Raw genomic sequence first — 22,144 nt, forward strand, 5'->3', positions numbered from 1 at the left:
GTTGGGGCTTAGTTGATGCGAGCTAGCAGACCGTGAATGAACAGCATGCCACATTTGCAGCCAAGTCTTGCTAGTTTCAAAACATGACTAAGCAACAATCACACCATTGACAATCAAATTTTTAATGTTCAGTTAATCACTTATGCCTCTCCCTAAAGAAGACACCCTTGAACTTGAAACAAGGCAGTTTCTAAAAGGCAAAGTAGAAAAAGTGGAAGACATTCAACTAAGGTCATGCATTTTAGAACTTTATTTTCAGAGATATCAGTGCAAATGAACACCCAAAAATGAAAACATAAAAAAAAGGTTTCAGGTCTTCACATGAAAAAAAAATGAACCAACCTTTTTTACAAATTCTGTGATGCACAATGCAAATCGATGATTGTACGTCAATTCTTCACAAAAGCCCTTCCACAGAGCTTTGTTAACCAGTAACAGAAAAAAAGAAAAGAAAAATGACAAAAATATTCAATGCACGTTTATATTCTTCACATATTTTTTTTCTTCGACTTTGTTGAACAGTCTGTGGTTATTTAAAGACCGCATCTTCTCAAAGAAACTCTCGGTGATTAAAAAAAATAATAATAAGAGACCTATTTTTAAGACTTAACATTTCCCCCCATCACCAATGGGGATACACAGGTAGTTCCCATGCGTCTGCATGCAACAGGCAGCAGTGAGGAGAGTCATACATTATTACACAACACAGCGCAGAATAGATTATCATTTACCACATAGACACATGCAAAGAACAATCCATACAGCCCCCCACCCCCCCAAAAAAAAATCAAAAGGGAAAGAAAAGGGCATAACATCCTCTTCCTTTGTATGTACACCGGTACGCATATAATTCATATTTACATATCAGAGCAATAAAAACTAGGGTAATATCTTTGCTTAAACATTACAAAATAGTCATCTTTCATCCCGAAAGTACTATTTACACAAATACATTGAACCGTTGTGAAATCGTATCAAGAACGGAAGAGACATAACAGTATGAATGTTTCCACAAAAAAAAAATCACGCGACAACGTGGAGAAAGCTGGCGTGTCAAATGACAAATGAAAGGAATCAAGGGGATAGGTCAATGATTTGAAAACAACCTGTGGTCTTCTCTTCATTATCATGCAATTCTTTTGGACATTTTTATGAATCAAGAGACGACCACGGAAACGCACAACAGTCAAGAAATGGAGGGGGGAAATCACGAACTGTCAAATTCTCGACAGATAACAATACTGACTTTTTTTTTAATCACATGCCATTTAATTATTCTGTAAAGGACAAGGATTTGGCTTCAATAGTGCAAACTCTGGGTGCTCCTTGAGAAGAAACTAGGAGGAAAAGCCAATGTGCTTCATATTCAAACTTTGTGCACAAATAGAAATGGTGCGTGTCTCAAATGCGGTGGCAAGCTTCGCTTTTCAGATATTGCAGAAAACCCACACATGCGCCGTGGTGCCAGTTTACTAAAAATTACACAATCCGCTAACACACGTCCCTGAATTTGCACTGTCGAAAAAGTTGAAAAAAATTTAAAAAAGCACAAAAATGTCTGTCGGCAAAATCCCACAGTCAATTATAATACACTTTGAGCCTTGAGTTAACGTTCAACAAGGCTGGATCAGCTACAGTGTGAATATTGGTTTAGCTCAAACTGCTGGGAAGGAGAAAATAAATACAACTGAACTGAGTGCTACCATTTTTTGGAACCATCATTTTTTTTTTTAAATGGAAGGAAATAATCGAGACATTGCAAGGCGATATGTTAAAGAATCAAATGAATTCAGTATTTGTTTTACTATAAAATACGAAGCATAACTTAAAAATTGTAGCGAACTACAAGGTAATGGAAGGGGGCGAAGAAAATAGAAAAAAATAAAAATAGAAAGGGCCTGAACATCAGTGGTGAGTTATTTTATTAATTTTGGTTGCTTCAGTTGTATATTTAGCCAAATATAGATCTTGTTTGTCATACTGAACGATTTAAAGTGTGCAATTTGAACTAGCGTGTTTTTTTTCCTTCATTGTCATTTGTGTCTCTCTCACAACTAATTTGGCAAGCAGTTGAAAAGAAACACACACACACACACACACACACACACACACACACACACACACACACACAAAAAAAGACTCATGTTATATTTGATAATCCAACTTCTATTCAGATGACTGACTCAGCCTCTGGTTGTCCTGGCTGTGCTTGTCATTGTGGTTGGTTGCTGATTGTGGGCTGGAGCTTTGTTCATAGGCATGCATGTCACTGATTGGCTCTTCTTTAATTTTCACAACGGACTGCGGCGCTTCAGCCTGATTCTTTACCTCCTTTCTTAGTTGAACGCTGCCCTTTTGCAACATGTAATACAAGATAGGGTTGGAACGTGACAGCCGAGGAGATTCCGGGTTTGAGTCACAGCCCGCATCGCTCTCCTGACTATTCCATTGAACGGGGCTCTCTGGCTCCTGTTTGACAAGATTCGGCGGGTCTCTTTTGTGTGTACCTTGCCATGGTGCCGGATGATGACCGCGGGTACTGCGAATAAGGCTATCGCTTGCAGGAGGGGTGGGCAGTGTTCTGACGTGACTCGAAAGCCCTGAGTTGAGCGGACCGTGAGGGTGCCAGCTGGGCAGGTGCAGGAAGCTGTGGTGAGGGGCAGGTTGACTGAGGATGTTACCGTTAGCCTTGCCGTTGGCCTGCAGGATGGAAGGGCTGGACGACCCACGGTGCTGCTGAGGCAACTCTTTCAGGCAGTTGTCAGAGAGCAGCAGCTGTTTGAGCACATTAAATCCCCGACTCTCTCTGGTACAAGTTTCTCTCTGTGGGCTCCTGGCTAAAAACTCCTCGTCTTTCAGATGCTTCTGCTTGTCGGGCGTCACCTGAGCACCCAGAGTGGTAAAAATGTTTGTGTCACCCCTCTGAAATGCTCTTGGCGACTTGGTATTGTCCAAAGTTTCCGTTTGATCAGAACAAAAGCGTCTCTTCTTCGGACTGGGGCTTGGGTACTCTCTCTTTTCCCCTTTCACCTGTCTGGTTTGCGACTCAGTCTGTGAAACAGCACTCGTATAGTACGTCGCTGTCTGATGTTTAAGCAGCTGACTAAGCAGACCGTATTTTGCGATAACCTCAGCCGGTCGATGTTCTGTTTTTAAGTCCGTATCTGACAGGGGGCAAGGTTTTTCAAAGTTGATCCACCTCTTTCTGTTGATTATGTCTTCAGAAATGGCGGCGGATGGCCCCACTCCTTCCTCCGTTTTGACTCTAACATCAACAGCGGACACGTCAGCGCATTCAAAGATGTTTGAAACACTGGGGCTCCTCTCATAACTTCCCCCTTCCAACTCTGCACTCCTCCTGCCGCTCCCTTCAGGCCTTTCTTTGCGGCTGACAGAAGCTGCAGTTGAGCCCGCCCCTAGAAGAAGCTGCAACACTGTGCGCCTCTCCAAAAGATTCTCGATCTGTGAAGGTGGAGGAAACGTTTCTTTCGTATTTAAAGGAGTGCCACCTCCCGCAGGCATGTCAGAGAGCGGGGTGGAGGTGGTACTCCTGTTGATTGGAGCATTGAGTCTTTCCAATAAGGATAAGGGCCTGCTGTTATCAAGCTCCTGACTCAATCCTTTGCCAGATAGGATTGGTGGGGAGGATGAAGCTATTCCAGATTGAGCCAGATTTTGTAACAGTTTACTGGCACTGAAGGCGGGCTCTGAAGCCTTCCCAGCAGGGAAGCCTTTCGACTTGCACAAATCCAATGGGCTTGACTGGACCTGGGGAGAGGGAGGGTGTGGGGACAATGTACCGCATGGGTCTCTACTAAGGGAGCACGTAGGCTGATTTGGGGCTCCAGGCTTATCTATTGGGCTTTTCGTCCTGGGCTCATCCCAGGACACAAGGTTAGGTTGACTTCGAGACATGGTAGCCATAGTTATATCAAGTGGCAAATCCTCATCTGTGTGCTTAGTTACTATATCGTTATTTCTGCGCTCGAGCAGAAGTTGCATTAGTGTTACATTAGATTGGGACTTTAGGTCTGGGCTACTTTCATGCTCTTTGCTCTTCGCCATGTTTGCGCCTGATGGCTCAGGCTTCCACTTTTTTAATATAGATTCTGTGAGTTTGTCCAAGGAGGAGGTTGAGGCAGAGGAGGAGGAATATGAAGAAATAGATGTGGAGGCAGAAGAGACAACAGCGGGCAGCGGTGAATAGACTGCATTAGTGTGTGGAGCAGAAGAATGACAAGTTAATATTGTTGCACTGGAGGAAACAGTCGTGGTGAAATTGGATACAATGTGTGTAAAGGGGGAGAATGGGGCAGAAGAGGAACACGGGGTGGAAGGTTTTGGCCCTGTATCTTGTTTTTTGGCCCAGTTTCTCATCGAGAGATCCATTGGCGAGCAGCTCGAGTAGGAAGTCTCTGCATCACTGCTGTCCTTGGTCAGGCTTTTCTCATGGGTGGAACATTCACTATCCGATGTGACTGAAGATGAGGCGCTTGGTGGTAGAACACTACAGCTATCCTCCAGGTGTCCGTTTTTTGTCAGTTTCCTCTGGTTGTTGTGGTTGTTGAGCAGCAGCAACAGCAAACTGCTGCATGTTTGAGGGGGGCGAGTTGGTCGTGAGTCAAAGCCTCGCTTTTCCCGAGAGGATTGGCTGTGAAAGTGGCTCGGAGTATGCGGAGGAGTGGGTGAGGAACTATGGGTGTGCCCACACAGCAAAGGGGGGCTCTGTGGACTGGACAAGGCCAACCGAGGGAGTGTTGCTGTTCGTGTGTTTGTCGTTGTCACTCCATTTTGGGTTGTTAAACAACTTAATGTGTCTGGAGTCTCTTGCAAAGTCCCGCCCACACTCTGAGGCTTTTTCTCAAGGCCATGTTGCTGGTTTGCCATGGCGGCAAGTCTTTCACTGGCAGACCTTCCCGAGAGCTGGGCTTTGAGAGCATGCTCTCTGGAGTATTGCTGGAGATGAGCTTCACTGGACAACAGTAGGGCTAACTGACTGCAGGCAACACTGGGCTTGGGTGAAGGTGCTGGACTGGAACGTATTTTCACCATGTTGGCGACAGCTTTCAATCGGTCTGCACAGGATACTGATTCAGAAGCTGTAGTGGCCGAAGGGGGTGTGGCGCTGTGTGCTGCCCGGGGTGATTCTGGTGGTCTGTCATGACTGTGTCCCCGACGACTGTAAGGGGTGTTGCTGTGGTTTTGAAGTTTGCTCTTTCTCATTAAGCCCTTCAAGCGGCTTGAGGCTGTCCCATACACAGGCAGTGGCTCTTTATCTGCAGGTGGCGCAGTGGAAGGAGAGGAACACTCACTCGGAGGCTTGCTTGAGTGCTGAGACATTGCCACATTCTGAAGTCGTGAGCTGAAGGACTGAAGCAGGGAAGCCAAAAGAGTACTCTCCCCGCCATGAGGAGAATCCTCCTGTGACCCATTTTGCAGGCCTCCCGCTTGTCCATTAAGATGGACCGGTGGCGAACTCAAACACTGGTTCCCTGGATCATTCCAGGCCCCGGAGCGCAAGAGGCGGGCCTTCTTCAAGTGCTGTGAAGCACCCATGGTCGGTCCACTGTTTCCAGCCTTTGGAACTGTGGGGCCATGAGTAGGTAGCTGAAATGGACCGCCCACCTTGTCTCCCTGATCTTGGTTGCTGTGGGCAGCCTCAGACCTCCTGCTTGCTGTGGCCCCAGGCCCGGCCACCACTGGATGCATCAGTAAACCTTCCAGATAAGTTAAAACAGCTGAATCCTTGTGTGTCTCAGGGCCAGGCTCCTCCCCATGAGTCATGTTCAATACTAGGATCCCCTTGTATGGTTCAGCAGCGCTACAAGGAAAGAAATGTCAACTAAATCATCAGGTCGACAGTGCCATGTACTTCTCAAGTACCAAAAAAAATGTGACCACTCTCTGGTGGACACAAGTCAACACTGGGGAGAAACACCAACCATGTTTCAAGAAAATCCAGGCAATGCTGTAGGCCTTTAACACCGTAGGTTGTCAGAATGTCTTCCTCTATGTTTCGATGAAGAACATGAGCAGTGAGAGGAATATTGCTGAAAAGATGTCTTCGCATTCCATGGCCCTGGTTGTCAGTGGTAAATCTTTGCACATCTCACGTGGGGGACCTAAAAGAGATGGAGAGAGACAAAGAAAAGGAGGAAGCGATTAAAGGCTGGAATTGGCACTCCGCTACATCACATTCATTTCACCACCTTGCCTGCCACCGTTGTTACTTAGCAACATTTCTGACTGACTGCCCCACCGCCGCCATCGCCGACACCAGTTACCCAATGGATGATAAATGTAGATTAGTTCTGTGAAGGTGGAGGAAACATTCCCTTCCTATTTAAAGGAGTGCCCCAACGCCACAGTTACCCAGTGGATGATAAATGTAGATTAGTTCTGATTGGATCCAAATTGAAAATTCAAGTCTGCTACCCTGAAAACAGGTCTTGACACATAAGCCCCTCTGAGCGATTTTTTTTCCCCAAGAAAAAATAGAAGTGCCCTGTGAGAGCTGTGAATATTTTTTTCATGCAGCTAGCTTGTCATTTCAGTGGATTACTCCCCCACACCACCTCCTGCTCCTTCGGTACATGAGCAGCATCTCACAAGATGCAACCCTCGGTCTACACAAAGCGGGATCCATCCGCTCGCTCACCCACTTGCATTATGTTCATATATATACTGTATTTATATATATATATATATATATATATATATATACACACACACACACACACACACACACACAGATACATATGTGTATAAGGACTAAGATTGCACAGTATCCAAGTACTGGAAGATTACAGAGATACCTCACTGTCAAAAACGATTACAACATTATTTTTAGTCCTAGTGCTTCTGCGCAGCACTTCAAAAAATGTGTATAGTATATTGCAACTCATAGCTAAAATAAAAAGAATTAAACATTGTACAATGTATTAAAACAACAAAATGTCACCTCAAATCACATCATTTTCTCATACAAAAGTCTGCCAGCTTAATGCTAAAAACAAAAACAAAAAAAACCCTATAATGTAAGTTTTGGTGGACATGCATTGAAAAGGTATGATCAAAAATGAAATATATTGTATTTTGTGCATATTTAAGATAGCAGTTCTGCCATACATCTGGTTACAAAGTGTGTGGTTCAATATGCCCCACCAGTAGAACTGATGAAAAAGTGTGGCCCCCCTCTAGGTATATAAAGCGCCTACACTTGAGCTACACTGTATGTTCCAGTAAATATACTCTAAGTGTGTGTGATGTTGCTGTGGTATCATTTTAGTACCTGTATCAGGGTACTTCCTATGACTCTACAATTAAAGTTACAATTTTGGTAAAAACGATGAAATGCACATATCGATACTCCAGCACCACAGAATGTTGCGGGCAAGAGCCTGTATTTATCTGTAATCACATATTGGGGTTTACTGATATAAACCCCAATATGTGATATATATAGCGAAACATAAACTGACATTATGTGATACTTGTGGACACCGAAGGTTCAAGGTGGATTATTTGTGTCCGTGACACCACACCACTGTTAGTCGAACAGCGTCTGTGACACTGGATGTGCAATGTGCCAGTTACTACGACGGTGTCAGTTGCACAGCCCTGGGAGAACTCATCACTGAACCTCCCTCGGCATGGTTTCCATGGATACAGAACACCTCCAACAGTCATGGCCACTTTCCCATAAAGGTTAATTAATACAGAGTTTCCACCTCACTTCAGCTGTCCTCACCTTAGGTGCCTGCTGAGTGGACCAACATAGTTGGTCACATGACCGGACAGCGGTCCGTGTTCATGACCAAAGGTTATGGCAACGCATGCAGTTGCCAGTCTAAATACTTAACAGAGAATTCGTGCAAGGGTCAAAACAATAACGTGGTGACTTTTTCATCAGGTTGAAATCCACCCCAGCAAACACGGGTTGTCATGACAGTAAAGGTTAACAAAGTTGTCCTTTTAACTCCACCTTGAAAATGAGCTGGGATTAGAATTTGGATTGCAATTGGGAGCAAATGAGTCTGAGTAGCACTAACAAAACAATCTGGTTAGCCATTTTTAGACCTCATTGAAACAAATACCCATAATCAATGGTGCAATGTGTAATATATAAAGAACAAAAAGTAAATAAATAAGACTGAGCCGCTGGCATCAATTGCTGATAAAGGCCATCTTTAAGCTGTCGACCTAAATCTGACGACGACAAACGCCAACCTGGTCATACTGGGCCATCTGACGTCTGCTGTCATGCTGCTTAGATACACAGGATTAAGGCTATTTTCCTGCCAGCGAGTTTAACACAATTTTAATAGAATGCCTCCGAAACCAACCCTTTGAGGTCTTCAGCAAACCTGTACGCACATGTCTTTTCAACTTAGATGGAAGGGAGTTTGAATATCATGACTCATTGTCTTATTTCAACAGGGGGGAAATACTGTGATCTTGCCAACTGCGGTTGCCCTTGTCTGGATTTGTTCCTAGGCGACTTTAAATGCAATAAGATACAGTAGAACAGGAACACTGAGCTCGCTACTGGATCCAGTGTTGCTCATAATGTATAAATAAAAGTTGGGACCTTTGGGGTCTTGAGAGTCAGAGAGCCTAAAGCTGGGCCATGAAAAAAAAAAGTTCTTCAGTGACAACGCTCAGTTGTCATACATACACTGGACTCGGCGTCTAAAGCATATTGCCTCTCCATTTACTCTCTCATTCTGTGTGATGCGTGTGTTAGAATTATATGATCTCCCCTGGTGTATACATTGAAAATGACCTTCCACATCCGTTAACATGTCACCCCTTTGGTCGTGGCACCTGACTTCCATCTTTTCCCCCGACCATGGGACACCATAGCGCCAACAAATGCTCTACAGTTCAAGGGTGATTATACATTATCCTTGAAAGTGTCAACCAATGATAGAAAAGGCACACTTCGATTTTTTGTTTTTTTTATGCCTACTCTCTGCCACATAAATGTGACAGGACAAGCACGGTGATGGGCAGGGCTAAAAGATTCACCAACTCAACTAATTTTCTTTCCTCTCTTCTGATACAAGAGCTGTTGAACAGTAAAGGTCAGAGAACCTTTGGCTGCTTCCAAACACGAGACACCCTCATGAAAATTTGACACGGACGGCACAGATTACAGATCTAAGAATGTGACCTTCACTCCCCCCCTGCGCGTGACCTCCACATGAACATACTTGCCTATGCAGCCTGCCCTTTTATCTCAAAATAAAAGTTCCTCAATGACCTTCTTTGTCATGAACAATAATCCGTTGAAAATGTATGAGACCAAACATAGGAATTTATAAGGGGGGGAAGCTGAAGTAAAGTCTTTAAAGTCAAGGTCATTTATGTGACGAAGGCTTTTGCACTTCATACAACAGCTGGTGTCCATACAAAAAGCTCTCGGCGTTAATAAAAAGTGACAATGCTGCCCGAGCAGTGTGTACTAATGTCTGACACCAGCCTGGCAGATGTGTTCTCCCTGTTGTTCAGGGAAGTCAAGGTTAAAGGAATTTTAAAAGGAGAGGCGATGCCTGAACACCAATATATCATGTAATCTGCCACCCATCCCTGCTGCACACACAACAACGTAGCCAACTTACACATGCAGTGTGACCGCTGTTTGCAAATTCAATATGGCATGGCATGATTAAATAAGGCAAAACAGAAGCTGCTTGACCAAATGCAGTTCTTCAAAGAGTGGAGCGTTACAAAGGTCAATCAGGGCAAAACAGCACAGAAATTCAACCACAGGTAAATGCATGGCCATGCAATGAAAACTAGAGCGCTTTTGATCGGGCCGTGAGATAAATGAATGCTGTCATATCAAATTGTGTGTTGTATTTATTTGCTTTGACCAATCAGATACAACCTTACAAGCATGTCACCATTCAATAGGAGAACAGTACCGAGTGGAGGAGTTCCAGCGTGCATGCAAGCTTCGTGAGTATTAAGTGGTTTCGGAGAACGGATAGATGGATATTACCATATACTATGAATAAATTGAGCCTGCTTATTTTGCCACATGAAAAAAATTTTTTTTTTCATTGGATGATTAAAAATTTCAGTTTTTAGGGAGATGGTAAATATCGCAATAACATCGATTTGATATCAACACCCATTTCGCATCGCCATGTTTTTCCAATATTGCATATCCCTGCTTCTGAGCGATGTTCGCTCTTAGCTGCGCGCGTGAGCGATTGCGCACTGCTCCCACTCTCTCAGCGCACAGCAAACACATGCAGCATGATATCAAATGATAAATTAGATGACCGAACACATATACATTTTGTGGACACAGAAACCAATGACTGAACCCCACATAAATTAGTATCATAAAAGTCATCCTCACAAGGTTCGCGGGGCGTGCTGGAGCCTATCCCAGCCGTCTTCGGGCAGTAGGCGGGGGACACCCTGAATCGGTTGCCAGCCAATCGCAGGGCACACACAGACGAACAACCATCCGCGCTCACACTCACACCAAGGGACAATTTAGAGTCAGCCTGCCATGCCTGTTTTTGGAATGTGGGAGGAAAACGGAGTACCCGGAAAAAACCCACGCAGGCCCAGGAAGAACATGCAAACTCCACACAGGGAGGCCTGAGCCGGGATCGAACCCACGTCCTCTGCACTGCGAGGTCGATGCCCCAACCACTGGATCACCGGGCCGCCCTTAAGGTAAGTTTGTAAAGTAATTTTTTTTTACTTCCTCTGAACTGCTCGGTATGAAATGTACTAAGTTTGAGGGTAAGGATTTGGCAATTGATGCATACAAATGAGTCATCTGAATGGGACCCAGTAAGTTGTGATATATAACCCCCCCGCAATACCTCTCCGCTTCTCTTGACGGGTTTGGAACGATATGCTTACAAAAACATTTGCATCTATAGTAAATATTTGTGTGCCATTTGCAAGACCCACCCAAGGGCCATTTCCTGAGTGGCTGCAAATTAGTGCATCAATTAAACACACGCACACATTCTTTCTTAATGAGCCGTGGCAGCCATCAATCGCGACGCGATTTATTCCAATTGGACTCCGAGGTTATCTTTTACTTACATCGTCTTTCCAAAATGGTGCTCATTTCCCTTCTGATCCAACCCAAATTTTCCATTTGGAAACACCGTAGCTAGAAATAAGAAGAGCCGCTTTCCCCAAAGCCAGCACACCTAAAGGCAGAGCGAAGCATTTTGATGCAGACTGCAGCAGTGATGTCGGAGGGAAATGGGCCACTTTGCAATTGAGATCAAATGTCCCACTGCCAGGCTGCCCTGAGAGCAAGGTAAAACCAGCTAAAATCCTTGGCCTTTAATGAATCATTTTCATAATATCCTTGGCATCAGCCCTTAAGAGGCCTTTTGCCATGAGTCAGCAAGATGTCCGTCTTTATGAGTATTGCTTCTTTTCCTCCCCCTTTTTCCTTGAGTAATTTGGGATGCGCCGAAGGAGTGAGTATCTTAGGCAACAGAGGTCTAAAAGACAGGGGAAAAAAAGACAGAGGACATATTTTGACAAATTTGCCTTTAAAAAAAAAAACTCAGTGATTTTGTTCCGTGTGATGATAGAGTATGTATCTGTTTCCTACACAGGTTTGGTAAAATGATTCCCTCAAAAAATGTGTTCAAGTTTCACAAGAGAGACAAGTCCTACACCGTCGATCCCGGTTAAAGAAAATTAATTCAAATGGATACATTTAACCCAATCAGGTATGTAACAATTACTGGTAACCTTTAACAATAAAGTATCAAGCGGCGACAGTCCAGCTGGCAAAGCGGAGCTGAACCCAAGCCAATGAACAGGAGACTTCAATCAGATTAGTGCTGCGTCTGATCCCGATGCCCGACCCAGTACTCACACACCAGTAGCTTTTGAAACCAAGGAAAGAATACCCTATTTCTTCGGACACTGGAACAGCATCTAAATTATTAACTAATGGAATAACTACATTTAAATGCAAGTTTGCAGCTTGGTGATGAAATACGAGTGTTACATACTGTACAGGTCTCAGATTCTGGGTTTAATTTGCAATGTTGTTCTTTAACTCATTCAGTACCAGCCAATTCTGGACCTAGTCTGAAAAGATGTTTAAAAACACCTTTGGGAGTGAATGAGTTAAAGACATGTAGAAGACTTTTTTTTAAACACAACCCACCGAGGTTCATAGTTAAGACCCATAGCAATGCGCTTAGCAAAGAAAATGCCTTTGTTCGGCAATCTCCGGCGAGTGACGTCACTTACAGAATCACCAGTCAGCCATTGTTGATTGCCCCATTAAGCTAATCAATGAATAACGCAGTTGTTTCTGAAAAGATTCAATTCAAAGTATTATAATTGTACATGGATGTAATCCAGTACGAAAACATTCAAACTATATGAATGCATGGTTGGCATCCTCTGTAATGGTTAACAACTAACAATGCTGCCGATATAATGTAAAGGTAAATTTGAAACGTCACTTTCCAAATCAATTTCTGACTGTCTTTGTATACTTTCCATAGTGAGCCCTGCTATTGTTGTCTTAAAGTGATGTCACACTTCTGGGTTTGACACTCGTCAGGATCTCATTTCGGGAAATTTTATAAAATTTCTCATCCTTCAATTAATGTATTTTGTTTCATTACTTGTGACCTCACAGTTGACCTTTAAGCAATCTAAACTAGCCATTTTCATGAGTAAACATAGTGATTTTGAGTATAATGACACAAAATGTGTTTGCCAATCATTAACCTTGGACAAGGCAACTTGATTACGTAAGAGTTTATCATGGAGACGCCCTTCAGACTAAACACAACTCAATGTCCAATATTTCCTATTTGGGGCAAAATAAGTAAATTCATCCGATGCAGAAATTGAGTTCGCCCTTTACTTTGTCACAGCAATAAAGGGGTAACCCCTGATCAGTTGTTCCTCTTAGCCCTATATGAAATATTAGACAATGTAATTTACGAGAAAGGACAACAGATTAAATGATAAAATTACGTCGAATTCAGAATCAGTGATCTACATTCCAGGCCAGCGAATGATTTATATAGTTTAGAATGTGGTACAGTTTGCAGCAAGGAGACATGAACAGGTTTGACTACAATCTGCCAGAAAGTCAAAATACAGGATATCCTCTTTGTAACCTTCAGTGCTGGATGGAGACCAATTTAGCAAACACGCTTGAGAATAGCCACTGAAAGGAGAGCAGATGAGAATTTATATTTCATATTTGTATTGCTCCTATTATTTAAATATGGAACGATGGAAGACTCTGGATTTCTGGTGCCTTTGACCAAGAACTATAGAATCACATTCACCAGGAATTAGACTTGACAGTGCTGAGAAAGAATCAAAGCAGCTAGTCAACCACAGCTCCATTGTTATTGTTGTGGGAGAAAATTATGAGTTAAAAAAAAAGAAAAAATACCAGTGGAACATTACACCAAATAATAATCCACATTATCTACTGGAGGGTTCTCGGCTAGTCATTTGCGTTTGACAAAATGTCTTTTATGATACATCTTTTTTTTTTTTTTTTATATATAACTATCAATTCGTTAGGAAGAAACCTCTGGGGTCATCACCATGTCGGTCACAAGTCTTTCCTTTTTCATAACACAACAATACAGCTGGATAAGCAGAGGTTTACAGCAACGAACACCTTCAACTGGATATCCACATAAACACCAAGGACTTCGGGTATTGAGTGTTTTCCCCTTTAACAGTCATTGAGTGTTAAATCATACAGTGTGGCATACAAGGCCAGCGCCCAACTGCAGTCAGATGATTTTTTTTTTTTTAAATGAAGAGGAGATTAAGCTGAGACCAAAAACCACGCAATGGTGATCACAACAAAAGGTGCTTAGAGGACAGGTAAAAATAATGCTTCATGAGCCAAATGCTAACATTTCCTATTCTACTCTGCTTGGCAGGTAAAGACACACATCATGCTCCCGTACCTTGTCATCCTTAGCAGTGGAGGCTGATACAGGTAAAGTGCAGTAATCAATTTGCTCTACTGGCAAAAGTGCCCCTTTAGAATACTAATCAGGCTTGCACCCTCCCCTCTTGTTCTCACTATTCATCCGATGTGCCCCCCCCCCTTTCCTCATTCACCTTTCTCATGACTTGCCCCCCACCCCACCCACGTGCCCCAGACCTGACCAAACGCTAAAGCAGGGCGAGCTGTCTTCTGCACAGATAACTGCTGCCACTAATCAAGCCTACGTGCACTGGGGCATGGGATTAAAAGAGTGTGCACAGCTTGACTTAGGCAGTGAATGGTTTTACATACACATACACCTGCAACGGGTCAAAATACAAAACTACAAGAGCGCCACCAGGGTCCTAGAAACACCCACATGCAAAATGCAACACACAAGGTCGACTTTGTAAGCTAATATTAGGCGAGCATTCACTGGTTATAAAAGAACACACACGGGAAGATTAAATTTAAATTTACTCAGCCGGTCAAAATGGAACTCAGCGTGAGCAGCCCATCGGTTATCAGACATGTCGCACAGTGAACCGCAGTATGTCGCGAGTCAAAATTTGAAATCGACAACTGTGGATTGACGACCACGTACTTGCGCATGAGGTAAACCGATGGCGTCCAGTTTGATTTAGAGAGTGAGACAACAGCTCCCGACGCATCGGCGGGGATAGTTCATTATGTATAAAACGAATGCCATTAATCGCTCTTAACAAGGGGACACAACCTAACCTTGGCTGTCTCGCAGAACGGGGTGAGGGCATGGGAATATCTACACTGAAATTGAAATTCATCACATGAACGGTTCGCCCTATCACTGTCCGTGTCGGAGCTCGGGGTGAAAGTATGGGCAAGCCAAAAGTCGTGCAGAAGCTGCTTAAAACACATCATTCTGATTTTTTTTTTTCCATTTAAGAAGAAGATCAGAGGAGCTGCAAATACATTCACACATAAATGCCGCAGTGCTTGGGGTGCATGCCCTTGACATCCTGACATGGGCAGAGGGAGGGAAAGGGATGAGGAGGCTGGGCCGATCCTGTCATGTCACACTTGTCATTTGTCTGATCACCCACCCACCTAGCCACCAAGCCCAGCCACCTGGCAGACCCCCTCCCATCCTCACCCCCACCTTTGTGCGACCTCGTCCTCCGCTGACCTGATCCCCCCTCCTCCCCCACCTGTGAGCACAGAGCCCGCCCCCGCTGGCTCCGCCCCCTCTGCAGTCCTCGCACCCCGTCTTCCCCACCCCCTTGTGCTCTGCTGCTCCCCCCTCCCCTCCCCATCCGCCTCTTTCTCCCCCGCGGCTGTGCAGCAAGGTCAGGCAGGTCACAGTGTCCTCATCTGTAATCCGCTGCCATTCGTCAGCAGCCCCAGCCCAGGAGGAGAGAGAGGAGGGTAGGCGCTACGACGAGGGGAGAATGCCCAATTAGGCAGCTGTCACACACACACACACACACACACACACGCACAACAGAACATTACAGAGGGAGTGAAGGAGGGAGACTGCAAGAACCTACTGTCCACAGGAGGGAAAGATAGGGCTGAACACTTTCAGCTGCAAGTGTATTGGTTTGCTGTGAAGGAGTTGTGGGGGTCAGCTACAGTTTAGACATGTATGTCTATTATCTGAGGCCTGTCAACAAAATGGGCAGCAAGGTACCCTGGGTAGACAGTAGCGCGATGACATTTGAAGTCAAGCAGATTACTTTTGACAAAAGGAAACAAGTGTTGAGCATTACCTGTAACAACAAGCCGAAACAGATAATCCTGCAACCGTGGCTGGATGCTATTTAGATGCGAGACACTCAGTGAGGCTTTCTTTGCTCCGGTTGGCCATGAAAACAAAGGTCAGGTCAACATGTACCGAACTACAGTGGCCTCTTAAGATTCTCTTCAATCCTTAACTCGGAGCAGATACCAAATGACTGACAAATATCCTATAATTGGATCATCTATCACCTGTAAACAGACATCTGTTTTGAGTAACGGCGAAACTAATCAGCAAAAACGATACTGATACGATTTCATCACATGGACGCAGCAGGAAGATTTATGTTACAGAAATTCATTGCTCAAGCCTGTACTTATTGATTGCACAGTCAAATGTTCTTATTTACTTTAATCAAAGGAAAGCATTATCATGGTTCAATGCCAGCTGGGTTGATATAGGGGGTCTGATTAAAGATCTTGGGGCAGGGGGGTACTGTGGGGTGCAGAGTACAGCAGACGTTTTTTCAGACGACAAAGAGGCAGCAGGCGGGGTACAAACTTTTCAAACAAAGATTTTCAGACTATATTTTTACTGTGATCCTCATCCCCGGGAAGGCGCTGGAAACTAGCGTTTATCACAGCAATATTCTTTCCTTGTCCGGGGTGCCGGTTCAAAATATTGCTCTTGAAGTCTAGAGGTGTCAAACTCATTTTTGTCATTGGCCACATTTTAGTTACCGTTTCCCTTGGAGGGCCGTTATGACAGAAACTAAATTTTAAAAAGTCAATAATAACGGTTTATTCCACGATTGTTTAAGTTACTGTCAACGACGGGTTTGGTTACAAGAAAATGCTTCCAATATGTCTATTGATTACATATGAAAATGTTACATTTTGGCCAAGATTTTCGCAAGCGTCATGCAAGTTGACATGCTTGATTTGCTTCCGCAGGCCACATAAAATGATGTGGCGGGCTGGATCTGGCCTCCGGGCCTTCTGTTTGACACCTATGTTGTAGTCAGTCACACTTCGAAAAGGAGACGAAAAGAGGACAAAAACAATTTCAAATCAACCACTCCATGATACGAAACCCGCTGTAACAAATCGCAATGTTTTTGCAGAAGTCTCTCGACGCAAGTCAAGCACATACCGGTAATCGTTTCGGCACGAGAGGTCTCAGGAATAAGGTGGGTAGATGTGAAAGCCTTTAGAAGCATGTTTGTGGAATAATCAGACATTGCAATATTAATGAACATTTTGGAGATTCATGTGCACATTTTTTGTCAATGACAAGGTTTTCAATTAGATTCGAATCAAAAAATTTCTTAAAAGTCTGCATGACTGCAGTACCCATCTCTGTGATTATTATTTTAATGACTCATTGACTACGTTTACGTGCAGTCAATATTCGAATTATTGGAGAAACAATTATAGTTATGCTCAACGCGGGCCCAGTTAGACAAGGACATTTAGCAACCGTACGACTGGTACGAGACACGTTCAGCCCAAGGGTGGTTGCTGTTGGCTCAATGGTGACCACTGTCTGTTCTAGCGTAAATGCTATCCCCGTACATTATATCAGATACTTAGGTTGGCCCTTGTGAAGATATATAAACTGTGCTGTTCAGCAAACAAATGGACTTCCACTCTCACAGCCAATGTGTCATGGTGTGATTATTTTCCACAAAAGGGTTTGGGTAAATATTCCCGTTTCTGAAAAATTCAGAGCAACCCATTCAAAAACATGAGCGGACAGAGTTAATCATGTATGCATGTTGTGATAAATTGTGATATCCCGATCTAAACCGTGACGTACAGATAACGTCACAACGCAAATATTTGTCATGTACGCTTCTTAATTCCTACCGTCAAATATGACACATTATATTCATGTAACTCACAACATTACGAAAGCAGCCGGTTTGCAGTTCGCCGGGTTCTGCAACTATTGGCAGTTTTCATGGGTGGACGACTCTCAGCAATTATTTTTGCTGCCATTCGAAATTTGATTCACAAGTGAACTACGTCGCAATGTTGCAGATGAAACAGTCAATCAAATAAGCCACGCTGCAACACATCAACAAATGCGATTTTCCAGGTCTGAAGTGAGATCCAAACAAGAGCCAAAAGTCCGCCACCAAGCTGCATCAACACAGTTGACAGGAATGTCCCTTTTCTTTCAACAATACAAACACATTTAAACACATACCACATTGAATACAAAAAATATTGTTACCTGGTATTAAAAAAAAGAAGAGTCACAACTGTGCCAACACTGACCACGAAAATTAGCCAAACCACGAGACCAATAAACATGAACTGTTTTTTAAAAAGACTGAAAAGTATTCCATATTGATCAATCGATAATTATTGATTTGTTTTCCTTTTTTACTATTCATAAAAAAGACCCGGAGTAAAAAAGGTTTACTTTAATTTTAACACATAATATTTAACCTTAAATAAGAAGTCAAAGCAACTCTGAAAAAGTCAAATAAACTGGTAAATATATAGATTACATTACCGCTGTTTTACAAATAATGTGCCCAATTGGCAGGGTGATATGGCGAAAAAATGTTTCACAATACTTCATATCAGTTAACATAGAATTCTTTTTTACTACACACACATATACTGTATATATATATATATATATATATATATATATATATATACAGTATATATACACACACACACACACACACACACACACACACACATATCTAGAGAGAGAGAGAGAGAGACAAAGCCTCACAATTATACGGCCTCTCCTTTATTTCTCACCCGTTAACTGTACTTGTATCAATACAATTCAGCTAAAGCATCCAGGACATTCCACTTCTTCCTTGGCAATCAATCTGTGTTGTTTGTGAATCAATCAAGAATAAGACAGTGAAGTTCAGTACCATTTATGTCGGTGATACTCAAAAGCAAATCCTAAAGGTCCACTAATACATTTTTTCAATGAGTTAAAAGTCCATTTATTGAGGTCAGTGAGGCCATGTTTTAATACTGAAACATATCAAATAAAATCTCTTCTCTGTACCCAAAAACAAATCATGACCCATGTCGTGACTCTCAAATATATCAGGAGAGGGATAAGAACGCTATTCTTTTTGAACATAAGCACAGAGAACGACAAAAAAGAAGAAACTATTGGGGCTTCACACTTGGGAGTGAGGAAAAGAAAATCCAAATAAACTTATGCAAGTGAACCCAAAGATAGGATAAATAGTCACAAAAATAAAGTGATTACATTTGCAAACAACCTACATATGTGGAGATGAACGTATTTTCCTTCACAATAACTGACTTTGGAGCCTTTTCTGCAGGCTGCCTGTGTACCGTTGGGATGAAGACAAGTCCTGTTCAACATGTGCTGACCCAACCAGAACACAGTGAAAGGGGGGTGTTGGGGAATACTGTAAATCAATTCGGGCACGCCTACCACGTGGCAGATTCCAACATCGTGCGCCTCAGCCTAACACATTGATGGTTGTCTGCGCAGTGAGCTGTGTGAAGAGCGGCTTGTGTCTATACTACACTGAGAACGCCCAATCTTGTCTGATCTTGGAAAGCGTTATAACAGGACGGGAGCCACAAATAGGCGGCCGGATGAAGCCCTGGGGCTGCCTAATGAGTACCCTAGATAACATCAGGGGTCACAGTTTTTCCATTGCAGCACATTGGTATGTATGTGGCAGGAAGTCGGCGACTGGACTTGGTTTGCAGTTCAGTCTCATTCGGTTGAGTCGGTGCGCGACGGGCCTTAGTGGGGGTGGGAGATTGACTTTGAAAGCTGATACGACATGATTTTACTTTTACAGGTAACCTTGCATCATAATTCTTTCCTTATTATATCCGATTTTTAGGGCTGACTGTCCACAATTTTGAGCAAGTGTTCAAAAGTGGCCGTGTTCAGACTGGGCTACGTCGTTGACCCATCTGAGAGGTTGCTGTCGCAACGATGTCAGAATGGAGGCGTCCTCCAGCACGTGTCATGTTCGACATCATATAGTTGCAACAGGCGCTATCTACCCACCGACCGATAAGGCAAAGCGTTTCCTCCTCTGTCCACGGACTGTTGTTTTCAATTTCTTCAATGTGCTCTATTCTTGACCGCTGCTCACTTCGACTGCCGCGCTCTGCTCTGGCACATTGGGTCTCACGTCGCATAGAGTGACGTCATGGACGTTGAATCGGATTTGTGTGTTTGGAGCTGTTCAAACGGAGATGCTTCCGGTCCAAAATCGGCTAACGAAACGACTGCTCGAATGTGCTTTCCATTCCTTGCAAAAATCAGATTTCATGGGCTTTGTTCAGACTACAAAACGGCCATCCAGGGGGGGGGCATGGCTCAGCGGCACGGTGGTCGTCTACCAAGCCAGAGGTTGGGGGTTCGATGCCTGGCCCTTGTGACCATGTCGAACTGTCCTTGAGCAATATAGTGAACCCCAACTTTTGGCTGATGCCGAGTCATCAGTCGGGAAATAAAGAAACAGTGAAAACAGGAAATGCTTTGAGGATCCAAGTTAGAAAAAAACTATAAAAGAGACAGCCCATCCACTTCCAATTTGGATGGGCTAAACATCGGATTTTGGCTGACAGTCTGAACAAGGCCGATGAGTCTGAGCAGTAGAAAAAATGTACTCTGCATTAAAAAAAAAAAACTTGGCTTGCAACTGCAAAAGCATTTCTGTAAATTAAATGAAAAAATGTATCATAGAAACATAGGCACAGGCACACAAACAAGCGCACGCACGCACACACACACATTGTGTGCCTTTTGAAGTGCTTCTCAACAACATTCAAACGTCTTTTGTGGAACAAAAAAATAAATATACACAAGTATTCAACTTTTATATTTAAGTAAATTAACTTGCTTCTGTGATTATTCCGTATCGAGAACAAATGCATGTAACAGTAAACAATTTAAAATATCAGATGGTGTAGGAGTCTGGCAGCAAGACACTTCACAGAGTGTTCTCAATGGACCTCATTTACTCACCGTGCGCGCACACTAATTCGTGTACAAAACGTGCATATGCAATAATAAATCATTCTTTGAATTTTTGAATATATAAGGCAGGAAACAACACCTTTTTGGTCTGTCCCACTACTTTGCACGGAAGCCGGCACTGTTGATTCATTCCATTTTGTTGCCGTTTGGAATGCCGGTTGAGATGCGTCAAGAAATTGTCATCTTCCCTTTACATTTCACTCAGGACTTGCAAAGGCGATCCATGGCAACAGTTTTGTCGCCACGATCTCCTTTCTTGCGAAATCCAAAGTGTGTCCACACAAGTGGACGCGTTGTGCCGTCTTGAACAGCTATTCTTCCTCGCCGCCATGATCCATGTTGCGTGTTTGATATCGATCCCCGGTGCCGATCGGGGATGACGTACATGAGCGAAAAATGAATACCGGTAGTAAAAAATAACATGAAAATGCCAATATAGCTGATCGCACAGCAGACACATCGATTCAATCAATCTATAGTTACACCCTTCTTGTTTCCCATATCGCATTAAGGAGAACAGAAACCTAATCGGAGCAATGCTTATTTACATATTGAATATTTTTCAATAGTAACGTGAAATCAAACTGCTCAAAATCTGTTATTCCTGACCAACAAAAATAGCTTGGAAAAAGGGTATCCATTTTCAACCCTAATCATTTTGCAAACCGTATAAAAGGAAAATAAAAGATTACTAAAAAAAAAAAAAAAAAAAAACCCTTCAAATATTAAAAAGGGAGCTTTATCTTCTTTCAGGGAACTTTGACGACTAAGGTTTTTTTTAGCAAGCCTTTTGACAACACCACATGCTCCAAATTCGACGAAGTAGAAAGCTGATGCTGTGGACCTACAAAGTTGCTCTTGTATATTTGAGTCCAACTTTTTGCTCTCGTAGGACAAAAGGGTCATGAGGGCAGCTCTCGAACGGACAGCGTAAGCTGCAACCTCATTGATCAACGGACACATGAAAACTGTAAACAAGACTTACCGCCATCCACCAAACTATCCTGTTGCAGCTTTCATCAATATTTGCATCGACTGACAATATATTCATGTAATTACCTTCATGGTTGTTGTTTCTGACAAAACAATGCTTTGAGATGCATATTCAAAGGTGGCAACATTTCTAAACACTGATTAGGTAATAAAGGTAGTAGAAGCGTATTAACTTAAGACATAACCGTGAATGATGTACCCGTAAGTAGAGCTGAACTTCTTTTCTGCAGCAATCGCAGTGACCTTGACCTTTGACCACTAAAATAAAATCCGGTCAACATTCAGTCAAAGCGATGACCTGATTATCTAGTGCCAAATAGAAAATCCCCGTCAAGGCATTCCTGAGATATCAAGCTGCAGCTGACATGGCGATCATCACAGAGGAATGTCAATGTCACAAGACACAATAAATTAGCATTTCGGCAGTGACT

At 43.2% G+C, this 22,144-nt stretch overlaps 1 protein-coding gene and 1 long non-coding RNA gene across 3 annotated transcripts in view; one reads left to right on the plus strand and one right to left on the minus strand.

Moving 5' to 3' along the window:
• Positions 1 to 227: 227 nt before the first annotated feature.
• Positions 228 to 22,144, minus strand: part of nrip1b (nuclear receptor interacting protein 1b) — a 45,718-nt gene continuing 23,801 nt past the window's right edge. Inside the window, exons 2-3 of the mRNA XM_086131490.1 lie at positions 5,943 to 6,122; positions 228 to 5,821 (exon numbers count right to left, since the gene is read on the minus strand). Of these exons, the coding sequence (XP_085987616.1) occupies positions 2,167 to 5,821; positions 5,943 to 6,070 (3,783 nt within the window). The 5' untranslated portion in view covers positions 6,071 to 6,122 and the 3' untranslated portion in view covers positions 228 to 2,166. The remainder of the gene's footprint in view (positions 5,822 to 5,942; positions 6,123 to 22,144) is intronic.
• Positions 11,216 to 20,578, plus strand: LOC147193496 (uncharacterized). Of its 2 annotated transcripts, XR_015103109.1 has the most exons (5): positions 11,216 to 11,302; positions 11,610 to 11,726; positions 13,935 to 13,993; positions 16,825 to 16,890; positions 19,033 to 20,578. It is a non-coding gene; the product is annotated as an uncharacterized LOC147193496 (long non-coding RNA). The 2 variants fall into 2 exon arrangements; XR_015103110.1 differs by lacking the exon at positions 11,610 to 11,726 and having other exon boundaries at positions 11,222 to 11,302.

Source organism: Hippocampus guttulatus, chromosome 15 (assembly GCF_054856545.1).
Source record: "Hippocampus guttulatus isolate MCC_2025c chromosome 15, RoL_Hgut_1.0, whole genome shotgun sequence".
Classification (NCBI taxonomy): domain Eukaryota; kingdom Metazoa; phylum Chordata; class Actinopteri; order Syngnathiformes; family Syngnathidae; genus Hippocampus; species Hippocampus guttulatus.